The 17,658-nt window shown below is 41.2% G+C and overlaps 1 protein-coding gene across 2 annotated transcripts in view; it reads right to left on the bottom strand.

Annotated features, from left to right (window-relative positions):
* PARP8 (poly(ADP-ribose) polymerase family member 8) overlaps positions 1-17,162 on the bottom strand; it is a 114,893-nt gene extending 97,731 nt beyond the window's left edge. The window contains exons 1-2 of one of the 2 annotated variants that reach the window (XM_050912793.1): positions 17,066-17,162; positions 16,175-16,229 (exon numbers count right to left, since the gene is read on the bottom strand). In XM_050912793.1, coding sequence (XP_050768750.1) covers positions 16,175-16,229; positions 17,066-17,156 — 146 coding nt within the window. In that variant the 5' untranslated portion in view covers positions 17,157-17,162. The remainder of the gene's footprint in view (positions 1-16,174; positions 16,230-17,065) is intronic. The other variant, XM_050912792.1, reaches the window with a different exon arrangement.
* Between the last annotated feature and the right edge of the window lie 496 nt (positions 17,163-17,658).

A 17,658-nucleotide genomic window follows, 5' to 3' on the forward strand; every position in this document is an offset into this window, starting at 1 on the left:
AAGACAGGTGCTGTAAGACATAAATAAATTTCATTCCAAAGATACTTGGAGAATGGTTCAAAAGGCCAACAAGTGTAAGTTTCTCTGATGCAAACGCCCCACTGCCTTCTTACTTGTACACTGGCACTTGCTTGGCATGTCCATCCATCTTCACTTTCAATGGAAAGCAAAGTTCTTTTAGATTTTATTCTAAAAGATGAATGTTTTTACCATGCTGTTTCTCAAGACACCTCTGCAGGGTCATTTGCCATTTTACTAGTGTAACCATGAAGTAGCTGGGTCTGAAATAATGAAAGCTGAAAGTTCAGTGACCCAACTTCCTGTCATCAACACAAGTATGTGCTTGTATCTGGAACATAAACATGGCATGTTACATGTTGGAGGATCCTGACGGAAATCTGAGATAAATTAGAAACCCTCACAAGTTTGTTTAATGGATGGTCCCCTGACCAGTTACTCTTCTCAGAAAATGCTATTGACCATGACATTGACTATGTGAGATGGTCAATGTTAATGAAAATAATACTATCAAAGGAATCACTGAGTACCTGAAGTCTCTGTAAATAAATATACATTATGTATAAACATAAGGAGGGTTTTTAGCTAGATAGATGGCCAGGCAGATACATAGGGTTAAGTTCTTCGAATGTAAATAAAACCAGTATCATCGCTTCAGCTTTATGCAGACGACTGCAGCTACAGGTACTAAGACAGCAAAACACATCAAAGCAATTTGAACTATAAATGGAATTCTTTCAAAATGAAATTTGGTCAAACGTTAAATATTTGCCTCAATTACTCCAATAATCTCTAACTGAAATAAATGGAATGATAAAGGCAAAATATGACCATATAAAGGAAATTAAACTGTGCTTTCTCTTTAGTTAAGCTTATGTCATCTCATCAGTTTACGTAGTCTAGAGGTGGAGAGGAACAGGCTAAATGTAGAAACCTTTTATGTATTTCATTTCAGTTAAAATACCGATCAGCAGCAAAATGCAAACGTTTATGCAATAATCTCCTGAAACTTACCAAGTACAACAATAAAAACCTCAGCAGTTCTGACCGACTGACTTCAAAATAGAAATAATCTACGCAGGAAAGTCCCAACATCACCCCAGCCCATTCAGCCTTCACCAAACAATTCAAGGATTTTTCAGTACAGTATATTATCTAGTTAATCATGAGCATATTGCAATCATTAGACATTGAAATCACTGAAGTTTAAGAGTTGTACATGATTCTCACTCAGTAGCAGCTAAGATCCCAATCAACATACTGCCACTGCAGAGCCATGGGCAGCATCCAACAAGGAACTTCAAAATACAAGGGGCAGAACAGCTCAACTGTTGACCTACCTGAGCCTTGAATGCATGTCAGTCAGATGCCTTTTTTTTTTTTTTTTAATTTACAAATATTAGAATAAGGTGTGGTATTGGTCATCCTCAGCCCTTCAAAATAAAATGAAACAAAACCTGGCATTGTATGTCTGAAGGAAATAACACTACCATAACATGTAACATGCCCGGATTCAATCTCCTGCCAGAAATATTCATTATCTTTAAAAATAAATGATAAACAACTCTGAGAGAAAATACAGAGGTAAACAGATGAGAAAACAGATATTTACATTGTGCTTATTGTCTTTTAAAGTATTTTAATTGTAGACAAAAGTAGATGGCAACAAATAACTTCTTATTCTGTCTTCACTGCTTAACACACCATCTCTTTAATAAAGATGCCTTTCCACACACAGCCAGACTTCCACTTTGCACTGATGTAACTCAGAGCTGAATGGTGACCAGTGCTCTTTCTTTTCACTACTCCCTCCAGATTTCTCTTCTATAGTCCTTCATGCAACAGCAGCAGCAACAAAAAGGAAAGAGCGAACCTCTTCCTGTGACAAGGCTGTGCCACGTTCGGTCACACATTAGCGCTCTGCCGAGCAATGGTGCAGAACCTCTGCCACCCTCCTGGCCATTGTGGCAACTTACCAGGAAACTGAGGGGCAAAACTCATTTGCATGCACATTTAAAAAACGCACACAATTTGAATCAGAGAAAAATGAAAAGAAAAAAAAAAGAAGAGTTCTTGTAATGGAGAGCTCAGATGTGTTCAGAGCTATAAAACCTCTGAGGAAGAAGAAAGGACAGAATGCTAAAGAGAAAGCTGACACCACTTGTCTAAAACCAACGTGCACGCACGCATTGGATATGGTCTGGAGTGGCTGCATATGCTGCAGCTTTGTGCACGCTAGATTATATGAAATTAGCACTGGAAAAGTGGTACTCTCCGCTTAGCTCCTCTCCAGGAGAAAATATTTTATGCTTAACCTGAAGGACTCCGACCCCTCTGGGAATCAGAGGCAATGAGAAAGGTCTGTGATCCATCTTCAACTCTTTTTTTCCAAATTTCACAGATAATGAACTCACAGAATTCCTTCCATTTGCCTGATGAGCTTTTTGCTAGCAACAAAAGGTTTTTTTCCCCCCACGTATTATTTCATTGAAGTAGTTAATTGTTTATTTTACCTGACCTGACTCCCACCGAACGGTCCTGTGGGGCTATGCTATCTGCCAGCCTGCCACGAGTCACCCTTGTCCTGACACGGGAGGAGAGCAGCCATTTGGCAGCGCACACTCCCACGGCAGGCTGCCAGGCTCTGCCCTGCCGCCGGCGGAGCGCACCGGAGCGCCGTGCCGCTCCACCTGGAGCAGCTCTCCGTCCTGCTCTGAAACATCTCTGATCCAAGATGGTCACTTCAGGTGAAGTGCTACACTGTGCACTACTAGTACTAGCTATCCCAGTGCTACATCGACAGAGGTGTGGAAGAGCAGCCTTCAGGGAGAGTATATGCACAAGAATTTCACCCTCCCTCCATTTACACGGTTGTGGAGGGCACAGCCCATGGCCTGTTCCTCTGGCTGTACCTACTGCCACACCACCCCGCCGGATTTCCTTAGCCGTACTAAGGAACACTAAGCCTGTGTGCTGAGGGCACGCTTCACTCATCCTGTGCCTACGGGGCTGGTGATCTGCACAACAGACAAACCTGGTTTTTAAGCCTGACCCTTAAAAAACCACAGACATACCCAAGGAGTCCAGCTCACACTAGTGAGACTCCACCAGCAGGTGTGCAACAGGATAAGTCTTTCATCTGTCACTTATATCATTACAAATCATAGCAGAAGCCAATCAAGGAAAACCTCAACAGCATCATAGAGGGCAAAAAGTCACCCTCAACCAGTTATATTACTGGACAAATACATGAAAAGAACATTGCAATGATCCCCAAAGCAAGTACTGAACACCCTGGGAAGTGCACAGTGACAATTAATAGCACTATGCACCTAATGAAATGTGCATTGTTACTGATGGAAATATCAGATTTCCTATATTCAGGGGAACAGAATTAAAAGATAGTTACTGGAGAGACTCCCAAAGGTCCATAAAGAGTGCTTTTTAAAGAATAAGTAGCCTGTAAAATGAAGAATGGGAAACCGTATAAAGCAACATCTCTTTTTCATTTGCTTTGCAGTTCTATTTAAAACATTTTCTATAATGTGTAAGACGATACAACTTTTATTGGTTCAAGCTAAAATGCATTCTTACAGCTGTGCAGCATCTACAGTGAAAGATCTGAAACACATACTATTTCTAAACCTCTCTGTTCAGTCTTACTTAGGTACAACAGAAATCTCAAAACCATCCCAGCTAAAAAATATTTTTAAACTTAAATCAGCAAACAAGTCAGGCCGCAGCTGCAATTATTTCAGCAGTGATTTTTTTTTCTAGCCACCCACATACTAGACACCAAAACCAGAATAACGAACAGCAATGAACATGTGATCACTGATTAACAGTCTGAGCACCCGTTGTTATTCTGGTGAAACTTCCCAAGAACCGGAACAGGCATTTCAGGGTATATATATATAATCTGAAGAGAACTGGGAGATAAGCGATCTATAGCTGCTCCATGTTGTTAACTTGCATAGTACAGTCGTGTAATACCAACCATTTCATGTCTGTCTGCTTCAATGATATGAACACAACAGATACCAGTTTTTGTCAGAATAAATCAGTATGCAGAGCACCTCTGGAAAACAAAAGGCCACAAGAAAGAAGGGTGGAAAATGACAAGTTGGGAAGGAATGGAAAGACAATTGTAAGGAGCCTGTGCTCTCCAGTGGCACGGCCAAAATGGAAACGGCATGGGCAGCACTGGTGTGAAACCTTCTCTAACTTCTGCAGATTGAAATCATCATTATCTCTCAAGGGGGAGTGCAGAGGTGGTATTTTCTGTGGGACAAGACCTTCCTTGTGCCAGAGGGATCCTGTGGGAACACCTATGTTGCACACAAACAGGCAAGTGCTCTGTCACGCTCACCCTAGCACTGAAAATGAAAAAAGAGAGCACTGCAGTGTCTTGGCTAGTGCCTTGGCTCATGGGGTTGCACCACATGCAAACCTGAGACTTGAGTGCCACACTGCTGAGAACACCTGTTTGCTATGCAGGAAAACCTCTCAAGTCTCTATCACTTCTGGCATCTCTGCCCCATTTTCGTGTTGTCCCCCCGCTTCAATACGAGCCATTCCCAAAGAACATAATTTATATCTCACTTTATCAGCTTCCATGAAACTTGTCCTTACCTGTCACCTAAAATGCAAACACAAATAATGTGTAATTTCACTTTGGTATGTAACTAATCATGCATATATTAAACTATTCTATTAGAAGTCAATGAAGACAACATACAGCATTTATATTCAGCTTTGTTCTATTTAAACTTCCTTAACAAGATGAATATAATTATAGACAGGTCCTCAGTGCTATAAGTTGGCACGACTTTACTCAATTCCATGGCAATTTGTCAGTTTAAATTAGCTGAGAATATGGTAATAATGTTACATCACATAAAGTACAACAGGAAAATAACTTGGGACAAAATAGAGATGGGAATATGCTATAAGCAGCCAGAGTAATGGCGAAATGCTCATTAATACCAGCAATTTATGATGATTTGCTCAGCACTTATGTCAAAAGTTCTGCAACTGTTACATACACTGAAATATGCTGGAAACATGCTTTAGAAATTGCCATGCCAGACAAGACATGCCACCTTTCACAGTGGCCTTTCAGTCAAAGACTTGACCCACTGTGCTGTTGGCTGATGATGCCTTACTAACAGGGGAAATGAGGAAGGACTTTGTAGCCAGGGTGAAAGCTTTTCTGGACACTACATGATGATCGGTTTATGTCCTCCATGAGCACATCAATAGCTTTCATAATTTTTATCCTGACTCATGTAACTGCAACTCCTGTTCTCTTCATGGACAGCAAATGCCTAATCCTTATTAGCACACTGGGAGGCCAGCGTCTTCCACCCATCCATGCCTCCCTTGAAGCCAGACAGCGCTAGATGTAAAAGGTATTTACACTCTGTATCTCTGTGTGGATGTTGTCCTTGGCAAAGCTCAGTTTTCAGCTGAACTGCAGGATGAATGTGTTTCTTCATGTCTTAAATAAAGGCATACACTTTTATGAAGTAGTATTTTTTAATATCTATTTATTGATGTTTAAACACAGAAACAGTATAGTAACCAATTATTCATCACAAGAGGGACAATCTAAAACAAATAAAAGCTTATCAGTAAAATATAAATTCAGGTATAGAAAGAGCCTGGAGTGTCCCTCCACTCATCTGCTCCCTATAGTGTGGTTCACAAGGAGAATGCATTTCTTTTAATTCACTGTATATAGGTAAAACCAAATAAACACCAGAATTTCTCAGAATTTGTCATTTTAAATAAGAAAACCAAAACGAACAAATAAAATGCAACAGCCAAAACATGGAATTGTAAATGTCCTTAGATTACTGAAGGTAGAACAGCTTTAACCAACACTGAAATTTGGTGTAAAAATTCCATCAACAGCTAAATCTGGCACAGGGAACATGCAGAAAGCAGGACTGTATGCCAAAAGGCAATGCTGTTCTTGTGTTATACAGAAGGGGGGGGGGAAGTATGCGCACATAGGTCTGCTAAAGGCAAGAGAGCTAGCACCTTTGGTGGGCTGATTATTGTGACTCTTTACTTCATACTCTACAGACCAATACTAAACTAATGTAAAACTTCTGTTGGCCTGAGTTAACAAAGCCAGTGCATGCCCAAGGAGATTCTTGCAGAGGTTATGTTCCTCCTGTTGCCACCTAAACATAACCAATTTCATTGTTCCTGTCACCCACTGATAAAACACAAGTCCTTCCTCAACATATAAGCCTACAAAATCCTACTACTGAAATTTTATGCCAAGCCTAACAAGTCTTGTTCTATAGGATGACTAAAAGTCTTTATAGCAAAATAATTCTCTAACTTAAAAGAAAAGAATTAATAAGCTCAGTTTTCAGCTGTAACTCCATTAGAGCTACAACCATGTACAAAAGATTTCATGTAATATTCATAGAACTGTATTAAACCAGTAGACTACCTTAATTTATATAATTCCCTATCTATAAGGGAAGGCTGTTGATAGTGTCCATAACTGCCGTACTAAGGCGTTAACCAAATATATGTTTTCCAGAAGTTTTTAATACTTGAAGGTCACATTTTTTGGTCTGAAATACTGTGAAACTTTTTTTTTTTTTTTTTAAATGTTTCCACTGTTTTGCACAAATACATACTGAAATGACCAGATTTCACACAGTTTTAATCAGGACAAAGTCAATATGTTCCTTTTAGGTGCTTTCACAGAATAGTCCTCATGAAGAAATCACCATTTCTATTTCAACTAATGGTTATTAGTTGAAAAAAAGCTCTGAAACCATTTTGGGAATCAGCTTAAGATTTAATACTGATTCTGAGTGAGTGACAGGTAAAGAGGTTTTCATGTGGCCTAGCAAATTACGTTCTTAAAAGATGACTCTGTGACAAACAGGTTTTCAGATGCTAAGGCTAAAAAGACAGAGGAAGAAAAGCATGGTTTTGACAACTGGTCTTCTGTCTGTGCCCTCTGCAACACCAGCAACTTGGTAAGAATGCATGAAAGCAAGCTTTTTTCCTTGGATAAATTGCAGCTCTCCCACCATCCAGGAAAGTACTCAAAAATGAGAATACATCTGCAAAGATGGCAGAAAACAGAACTCTGGTCTTCATAACTCCCCCCCAGGTGAAAAAAATCACCTGGATTGCCTCTCACTAGGAGCAGTCAGGGCCAAGTAAAAAAATTCAGTAGTATCACTGTGGACCCAAGTGAGCCCCATCACATCAGTGGAATTACTCCGGATTGATACAGCTGTAATTGAGACCAAGCAGTTGACTATCAGCAAGTACTTTTATGACAATGAAGTGCTTCCTGGTTTTAACACCTTTATCAACTCCAGCTCCTAATCTGACAGAAGAGCATTCTAACTATTTTCATATTTTGCTGTACGTATGATTATTACGGGGTGAGAACTCCCCATCAGAGATGAAGTTTTCAACATCAAGGAAAAAGAATAAGCAAGAATGAGCAATACTACAAAAAAAACCTAAAATAAAATATTCTACCATTTGCAGAAAAGCTAATGACCTGAAATACCATGTCTAACCCATAGGCTATTTTTTCTACTTGAGAGCAAATGCTGTCTGTCACAAACACCTTATTGAGTAGAAGCACGACAGTTGAACGGTGCAAAGTTATCCTGCCTTCTACCTTGGCTCTTAAAATATGAAAAATTCTTATCTATAAACACAAAATGGAACATTAATTTAAAGCAACAAGATTTCAAGATGGCAACCTGTAATATATGAGATGAAATGTAGAATGCTACACAGTTTGAAAGGAACTTACTCTTTAATTATATACTTCTTTCTACAAATGGTGTAACACCATTTTTTGCACTCTCTTTTGGCAAACAGTACATTTCATTACACAGGAGACATGCTGTTGCCCCTTTTATTTCTGATCAATGCCTCGAGGATGGAAGGAAACGTTCGGAGGGTTCGCTAGTTTGTTTGAGCTTCCTCTTTGCCCTCAATTCTTTGCTTCAGACAGGCTCCTGCTGAGCACTAAAGAAGTCTCCCTCAGAAGAAGTGATTCAGCTCAATCCTAACTGCGAGGACATGCTACCGTCTTCTACAACAGCCAGGAGAAGCCAAAGCCTTCTACAGGGCTCACCAAAGCCTTCTACAGGGCTCACGCAGGTACTCTGCCTTCAAGCAAGCTACAGAAAGATGCTCACCCTCCAACCTTTACCCAAGATTGTTTTCTGCCTGTTACCTTACGTGAGCATGTGCAAGACCATGACTTACTCCCACGGGATTACATCATGCCAACAGCACGTATGATGGTGTTTAGCCCTTGCAGCAGGGGAACACAATGTCTGACATAAAGCTCCCTGGAGATAATGGGTCCTCCCAGGAGAAGTCTGACTCATAAAAGCAACAATTGTTCCCGGTCCTTAGGCAAGGCTCTTTCCTGCTCTTCCTCCCATAGAAATAGGCTGGAGGCAATCTTGTGTGAGCATGCAGAAGGCTGTCAGGGGAAGGAGATGTTATTTCTGCACCTTGTTTAGTCCCTCTTCTTTCAGTGAGATTTTCTAGCTACTGCTGCGCAGGATAGTAGGCTTATCTTTGAGTCAATTTTACCCTGTTAAAAGGAGCTCCTTTTCCTCCGATGAGGCCAGTTCAATGAAACATCTGTAAAAATCTTCACCCTCCTGCAGCAAGGAGGACATTAATTCTTAAGAGCTGTCCTCTTAAGTGGGATTTATTTAATGCCAAGGCAGAATTACACATTGGAGTTTTTCGAGATCTACTCACATTTCAACCCTTTCTTAGTTTTAATTGTAACTAAAGTGAACTCTCCCAGCAGTTTAAAATTTACTTTCCCTCTAGGTGCTCAAGCTTATTAAAGTAGGTATTTTGACTCTGAGTGATTAGACTCTGACTCAAATGAGAATTCATATTCTACACAGTAATTTATGGAAAAAATATGCCAACAGCTATCTTCAGCTCTTTATTTATGAGCAATGAAAAATATTGGAAATTATTAGACTAACAGGCAAAGCCAGAAATGGCATTAGTCCCAATACAGAGAAAAGTGATCTAAATTAATTTTGTCAGAGTGAACTCTGCTTTCAAATTTATTTGTCTTATCACATTAACACTTTAACAACGACAGCCTACAGTTCTTTTTTTAGGAACTTAATATGTTAAAATATGTGATGAAAGCAGAGAAAGAAGAAGTTACTGAAAACGTTTTCTGTAAAGACATTCAAGCACTCTTCCCAACATTGTGCTGGTGAACCATTCAAACAACAGTGCATACATTTGTACCACAAAAACACCTGCATAAAGATTGTGATGCTTTTCAAAAGTGCTAAGCAATGCACAGTAATTCTGAGACCACTACGTGGTGTGGGAGTTCGGCCCTTCTGAAAACCAGGCCATTCATTTCAGTGCCTAAAAACACATTTTTCTCACTGAAAGGCAGACATTCACAATTTGAATATATTGTTCTTAGTATCAGTACAGTATGCAGCTGAAAGAGGACAGCCACTCACTTCACCAGACCAGTAAGAGATCTCCACAAGACCACGCTCTCCCTCAAGTATGTGATTTTTACAAGATGCAATGACGGGGACTGGGTTAATTTCAGACAGCGCTAATTTTCTAACAGCAAGGCAAGAAGGATCTGTCAGACACAAGATCATCAAAAAAAGGCAAGCTCAGTAAGACCGTGAGTAGAATGGTGTTGATTTTGCTTTTCACAAACCCTCAACGTTGCACTTAATGACTTTTTTACTATACTGTTCTACTAGATCTCTTTATAGGATGAATCACTTGTTAAATCACACCTACTAAATTTCTTGTAGTATCTATCAAAAAACTATCTATAGGAATGTATGGGTAGGTCTCATGTATGTACTACACACTGCCAGTATTAGAAGGTAGTATAAAGTCAGAATAGGTACATTAGCAGGAATTCATAGAATGGAAAATGCTTGTCTTAAAGAGAGATCTTAAAACAGAAGCTTAATTAATACCTGACACAAAACTGTTTTTTAAAAGTACCCAAGGCTGTATTCAACATTACTTCATCTACGGAATCTTTAATGAAGAAATGAAAATCACAATGCTTGCCATGTTATATCTAAACTGGATTCCTGCCTCATATCACATATTTCTCTCCCAGGAAATGGTGCAGTCCCAGCAAAAACGTTAAGCCGTATTTGATAGGAAAGTTAAAATTGAAAGATGATGTACAATCTTCCAGGTATTTTGAAATAGCAATAAACAGCTAAGTACAAGCCGTGTATCCACTTTTCACTCCTCTCTTAACTGTAGTAAATTTTAGGAATGTAACTACATATTTAATAACCTGAACACAAATTTAAGCACAGCCATCAGCAACAGAAGATGAACTGTTGTTATGGTTTAACCCCAGCCGGCAGCTAAGCACCACGCAGCCGCTCGCTCGCTCCCCCCCACCACTGGGATGGGGGAGAGAATCAGGAAAAAAAACCTCATGAGTTGAGATAAAGACAGTTTAATAGGACAGAAAGGAATGAAAAATAATGATAATAATAATATGACAATAGTAATACTAAAAGAATTAAACTATACAAAGCAAGTGGTGCACAATGCAATTGCTCACCACTCATTGATCGATGCTCAGTTAGTTCCCGAGCCGCGATCCGCCCCTCCCAGCCAACTCCCCCCAGTTTATATACTGGGCATGATGTCATATGGTATGGAATAGCTCTTTGGCCAGTTTGGGTCAGCTGTCCTGGCGGTGTCCCCTCCCAGCTTCTTGTGCCCCTCCAGCCTTCTTGCTGGCTGGGCATGAGAAGCTGAAAAATCCCTGACTTAGTATAAACACTACTTAGCAACAACTAAAAACATCAGTGAGTTATCAACATTATTCTCATCCTAAATCCAAAACACAGCACTATACCAGCTACTAGGAAGAAAATTAACTGTGTCCTAGCTGAAACCAGGACAACTGTACTTGCGCCAGCCCTTCGTAAGCCCTGTATAAAATCAATTCCAGCTAAACTAAAACCATTCAGAGTAATGGATTCCATAAAAATCGTCTTCCCATCTTCTTAAGTCATACTTTCATGGACACTTTCATCTTATGTAAGCCACCACTCCTTCCAAAAGGGACAGTCCAACCTTCTCTTCCCAAACCTTGCATAGCCAGCACATACTTTGCCATGCAATGAATACGACAGAGGAGCTAGGTTAAACCTAACCTATCCAAAAAAGGCGGGTCTTAAACTAGATCATTTTGGAAAGGAAAGAAAAAAATGAAAATGTTCAGAAAAGTGTTCCATTTTGATATTTTTCTGAAGGACACAATTTTATGTTTCAGTTTAAAAAATGTTTTTCAGTTCTTGCTCTCCTTTTTTGCTACAGTATATACAAATCGAACATAAATTTTCAGATAAAAACACACCTCAATTAGCCCAAAACCATTTTTCTTCACAGCTTTTTTTGTACTGAAGATTTTCAGTGTTATCAGAGTGACACCAGAATTTCAAATATACACCAAATGGAATCTCTCACATAGGCAGTTTTATTAAATTCACATAAGTAGCAATAGGGCATACCACTAAAGGGGAAAAAAAGGTTATCTGTATCTATTTATCATCAAGTGGTTCAAACACCTGCTGGACATAATGTGCTAGGACTTCAGATAGTGGTTTTAATCTCTAGCTACAGAAAGCCACAAGCAATTTAGTTACTCTTTCAGTGGCACAGCTCCCCAGCTGTGAAATATTTCACTGCTACGGCAAGGTGGGAATTAATTCATCAGTTTACAGGAGAATTTCTGATACTACAATATTAAGCACTATGTATAACCTCTTGAATAGAAAACAAAAAGCCAAATATTCAAAATCAAACCAGCCTATGTTAACAATTTGTCATTATTTTAAGAAAAAATAAACAGTTATTTCAGAACAAAATTCAACCTTCCTTGCTTCTTCAGAACTGCCATTGTTATAATCATTGTGCTAAAGTAGCGAAAACAGAACACAAGAGTCCACTGTGCAAATAGGAGATGGGAATTTTGCTGACAAAATTAAACTGTGTGTTCAGTTCTTACAGGTCTTATCTAGTTTCTTTACAATATGCTGCAGTATTAGATCTTTCTCATGCACAGACTTATTGTCATTGTCCATCGCTGCCAATGAGAGTTAAGTACATATTTGAATGAAGAGGTATTTCAGGACTGATACAATGTCCTTGTTTAGCCTCAGAAAAAAAAAAAGGGGGTGAGAAAAACACTAAAAAAAGGAAACATCTTTTTTTCAGGACAACCAAGCACTGCTTCTATGTAAATCATGTCAAATGACATATAAAGTGAAAACAACTTCAGGGCATCATGCATTTTTATTTGAAAGATGACAGATCAGCAGTTCTGTTCACTCTGCACAGTTTCTGGAAGAGCAATGTTTCATACAGGGGCAGAAAATAGGAAAAAGGAAACAAGCGATTCTTTTTAAAAAAAAAGAGAACTCGACATGTTCATACTTTAATATCCTTTTTAGATCCTACAGTAAAAAGCATAAAAAATCCAGCCATTTCTGATATTCTGCCAGATGTAAAGAAGAGTAAATCTTGCACAGTCACAGCACCCAAATGAACACCTCACTTCATAAGAAATCTATCACCCTACTTATTGCTTTCTGACAATGAAATTAAAAATTATTAAATTGATAAACAATCTGCCCCATACTTAGTGCCCACATTATGCACAAAGATGTGCTTCACAAATAAATGGCTAACTACAAGCTTCCCAAACCAGGAAGCATCTCTGCAGTGTCAAACAACTCCAATAATTTGGAAGCGTGAACACAGTGCATTAAAAAAAAAAAAGTACAGTGAAATTTAACGGAACTACATAGGTAAAGGATTATTTATGATAATTCACACAATATATTTGTACTTACAGAGACTCTTTCCTTCTAACTTTTCAAGAAAAATCCTGCAAATGCAGAATCTCCTTGAAGTGTATTTATGCCCATCCAGCGATCATTTACACACAGATTATTTACACAATATAATAGCTTAATATCACCTAAAGGTCAGATGTTGGAACAGGTCTATATAAAGAATAAAAAAATAATAGTTCTCGGTTTCCCTAGAACCTCTGTACTTGAACAAAAGCTAAGTCATGCCCTCAGGGTTTAGTTCAGCACTTTACTGTCGGAATACAAGTTAACTCCACTGAAGCCGTGACAAATGTGCTCCGGATCAGGCCTATCTACTTGGATTGAGCTGCAGAGTGGTTACGTACTACCTCAATATTTGAATAGTACTAATGTAGGAAGAGGCTGTGCAATCAATCCAAGTAACAGGGAAAAATCAGATAAAGTCAGGGAAGCTGGCCCCAAGAAGAAAAATCTCACACAGATAAACTTAACAGTTTAAAGAACAAACACAAGTAGACCTTAGGTCCTCATCATAACTGAAATAATACTTGTACACTGACTTCCATGGACTTATACTGATTTACTAACAATCTGGCTCTGAGTTTATAAATTAAGACCACTGATAAATGGACTTAATGGGCACTAGAGGCAACTACAGTATGCAGAGGAAAACCCCAGTGACGTTTAACTTGCTAGTATTGTCACCTGCCTTTATACAAGGGTAAGACAAAGAATCCTCCTTCTCAAAAAGAAAACATACTGCCTTCTTTCAAGGGTTTCTGCTCTTGTATCTAACCACTATGGCTAAAACAAAGCCATACTACACATTGACCTAAAGGAACATCTAAAGGAAATAAAGCATGAAAAAGACTCAGTTCCAAGTACGGTTAATGAGTGCTAAAGTACTGTAATCTTCCTTACCCACCATTTCTACTCTTACTAATTTAAATCTGTTTGTCAGTTTGAACATCCATCCAGTGAACGTCCACCCCTTTGCCCACTACTCAAAAGCCTGTGTTCCTGTCAGTTTGAAAAACAAAGTCATCAGGCTGAATATCTGAAGTAACTGGACAAGGCCCGTTGGCTGATACTCAAGTGTAAGATCATGAGCTAACAGAGGTTTTGTCATTTAGGGACAATTCCTGAGTGCAATAGTCAAACAATGGGGTCATGACTCAGGAATTCCATAGCTGCAGCAGTGGCAGTAACAAAAAAATCATGGCCAAATGCAAGAAAAAGATCCTTAGATAGCCTTATGCTCTCCTAAACTGTTACCACGTACAAGTCACTGCTGTTGACCCTGTACTGGAGACTTGCCCGAATGCTGCACACAGTGCTGGCTGCTGCTCAGCCAGCACCTTCTGTAAGAAGAAACCACCAACTCATCTTCAATGTGAGAAACTGAAGTTTGGCTCTTAATAGTCAAGGCTTAGGGTTTCCATTTTACGCACTTCACAAGAGAGCTTACTACTGTAAACCTGCCACTCAGTACACCACTGTACACTAAGAATATTGTAAAACGTCTTTCTAAACCACAATACAAACAAGCAGAAAACATGAAACCCTTATTTCAAATGATGCTTTTTAAATGTCCTTAAAATGTGAAAAGGAAAGTGAAATTTGAATATGCTCTAAGTAACAATCCACTTTCACCAATTTCTGTAAGCATAATGTTTGTTTCTCAATTCAGTTTGAATTTTCAAGGTCTTGAGACTAGTTTCCAGTCAACAGTTTCCTAAGCAAATGCTGAGCCCAGTTAAAATTCAAGGCTGTGGGGATGTAAGGCCCTCTTCCATTTCTCGTCATAGAAGTGACAACGTTTTGTTTCTACATTTATAAACCAGTTTGTTTCCCATCAGTTATGCCCTTAGGCTTTTTACTTTACTCAGCTTGGAAAATGTAAACAATAGACAGGTTTCACTTCCTGGTTTCTTGCTGCAGTATTTGTTTTAGAAAACAGTGCAAAGTAACTTTCAAATTCAATTGTTTTAATTACATGATAAATAATATTTCGGTTAGATAATTTTTACTGTGTCAAGCCTTTCAAAATAATCTTTTAAAACAAGACCAAAACATATACTAAAACCCTAAATGAAAGAGTATACTACAAGCAACCTAAAAATACATTGATTCTCAGCTACTGGGTGAACTATTCTACTCCATTGAAAATGACAGAAGCTGTCTTTTCCTTTAGTAGGAAGAGGCAGGGTAGTGAGGTGGGAAAGCATTTTTCTGAGCAATCATGCATCCTGGGGACCATCTGGGAGCCTGGTCCTGCAGCCAGACCCTGAAGCATGCACAGGGGAGAACCGATGGCTGTGGGAGTGCTGCCTGCAGTGAAAGGTTCACTTGCAAAGAATACAGTACTTTAACCTGACGTACCCCAGGAAAGAAAAACAATTGCCGAAGATATCAGATGAACTGAGGGGAAAAAAAAAAATCCAAAAAAATAAACCCAAGACTTCTTGCCAAGTCTAATAAAAATCAGCTAAAAGATAAGAGAACGATGCAACATATACTGTTAACAACTTACTAAGTAAAAGGTAACTAAGAGTCAGGGAAACAAAAAGGATGTGCATTCACGCTTTTACATATATTTCCTTTTGAAAACAGACAAACACAACAAATGCTGAAATATAATTAAAAAATGTGTACATGCACAATCCAGTTTATAACCAAAAGCTCGTAACCACATAGAAATAATATTTAAACTAACATTCAATAAAAACATTTTTTAGCCTTATAAGCTATGCTGACATTTCACTTAATGTCTCAGGAATTTGATTTGGTCAATTGCAGACAGTCTTGCATGTGTCATGGGACTAAAAATGGCTCTCATGCAAGAGAATAAGGAGCTGATGTGAAATTTGGCCTATTTGTTATTAAAATCGTAACTTTTCCCAGTTTTTTAACATGAATTAACTTTATATCATATGTTGATGCCTTTGCTGTGTTTCTGTTAAGTTTACATACAGCAGAAATTCTACATATCCACATAAACTAAAAAAAAAGAGAAACAGTGAAGCTTCGCAGAGCAGCACTCAGAGGAACGAGTCTCCGACAACTAAGATCACCTTTCTGATCACCTCCCTCGACACTTCCTCCTCAGTTTATGTTTGCGTGAAGGCCGATGATTTATTGATCCTCCTTGCAAAAGGAAAGGAAACAAAAAAGCCTGCCACGGTATTGAACCACTGCACCTCACTGCGAGCAGAAAATGAAGGGAGTCATTACTGTAAAAAAAAAAAAAGTACCTTTTGGAGCCTCCAGTATAGGTGAAGGTAAAGGTGGAGTCTGAGTACCTGAAATCTGAAAGACAAAGAGCTGCGTTATTACAACTTGTCCTTATTTTGGCTGAAATAGCCGAGGTTTTACAGATCAGCATTCAGCCACCGACACGGGGGTGGGTGGCGGGGGGGTCGGGGTGAATCAGAGGAAATGCAGCATCTCCCCCCCCAGCCCCTCGCAACAAGTGCCCGGTGCTATGGCAACGGCAGGGATTTCCATTGTCAGAAACGGCAACAGGCAGCCACCAGCCGGGCTCCTGCGACGGCTCGGCACCGCCAAGGAAGCCGCGAAACCCCGGGTGCGGCGGGGAGGGGGTGGTGTTTGCACGGAAAGGGGGCACGTTTACCGATGGCCGTGCCCCCGGCCCTGAAGCCGGGCGGGCACAAAGGCATGCACCGAGGATGGCAGGAGCTCGGCCGCCCAGAAAACAGCCGCGTAGCGCCCGCCGGACCAAAAAGCACCAGGGCTGCGCTCGGCTGGGCGCTCGCCCCAACAGCTGCGGGCTGCGCCAGGCAGCGGGGGGGGGGGGGGCACGCACACCCACACCCGCCCGGTCTTGCGTGTGGCCACTGCCACGCTCCCTGACTCGGGATGCCCCCCCCCCCCGCCGCCCTTTCCCGGCCGGCGCCTGGTCTCATCTGCCCTCACATGCCCTCGGAAGGAGAGGAGGAGGAGGAGGAAGAAGGGGGCTGAGGGCAGGCACACGCCGGCTCGGCGGCGGCCCCGCTCCCGGGAACGGCGGCGAAGGGCACGGGCACAGCCCGGGCAGCCGCGCCGCGGCGGGAGCGGGGTCTGGGGCGGGCGGCGGCGGCGGCGGCCTCCGCGCCGCCAACCTGGCGCCCGGGAGAGAAACTCACCTGCAAACAGGCAGTCCTTCTCCGCCTTGCACTTTTGGATCACAACGTCAATATCCTTCTGAATCCTCTCTTGTCTTGAACACATCCCCATGAAATAAATCCCAGGGGAAAAAAAAAAACAGCCTTTATTTCCACCCCACCCCACCCCACCCCCCGCGCTGCCAGTTTTTAATATTCAGTCCGAAAGACGGACCCTGGGGCTGGCGAGCAGGAGTCTCCCCGGCGGCCCGGAGGGATCCGCTCGGCCGGCTGGAGGACGGAGGAGGAAGGCGGCGGGAGCCGATGTTGCATGCCCAGATGTGCCCGCCCAGATGTGCCGCCGCTGCCGGCGAATGGCAATTTCCTCACAATGGATCCAGCGGAGGGTGGCGGCGACGACACGGGATCCCCCACCCCCCACGCCCTCTGGGTTTTTTGGGGTTGGTTGGCTGGTTTTGTCTTTTTTTGGAGGAGAGAGGGGGGGGGAAAAAAAGGGGGGGAGGGGGGGGCCAAGCCGACCCGATCGCTCACATCCCTGCCCCTCCCGCCAGCAGCGCGGAGAGCCGGCGGCGGCGGCGCCCGCACCCGGTCCCTGGCGGCGCGGCGGGGCCGGC

This window comes from Gymnogyps californianus, chromosome Z, assembly GCF_018139145.2.
Source record: "Gymnogyps californianus isolate 813 chromosome Z, ASM1813914v2, whole genome shotgun sequence".
Lineage (NCBI taxonomy): Eukaryota > Metazoa > Chordata > Aves > Accipitriformes > Cathartidae > Gymnogyps > Gymnogyps californianus.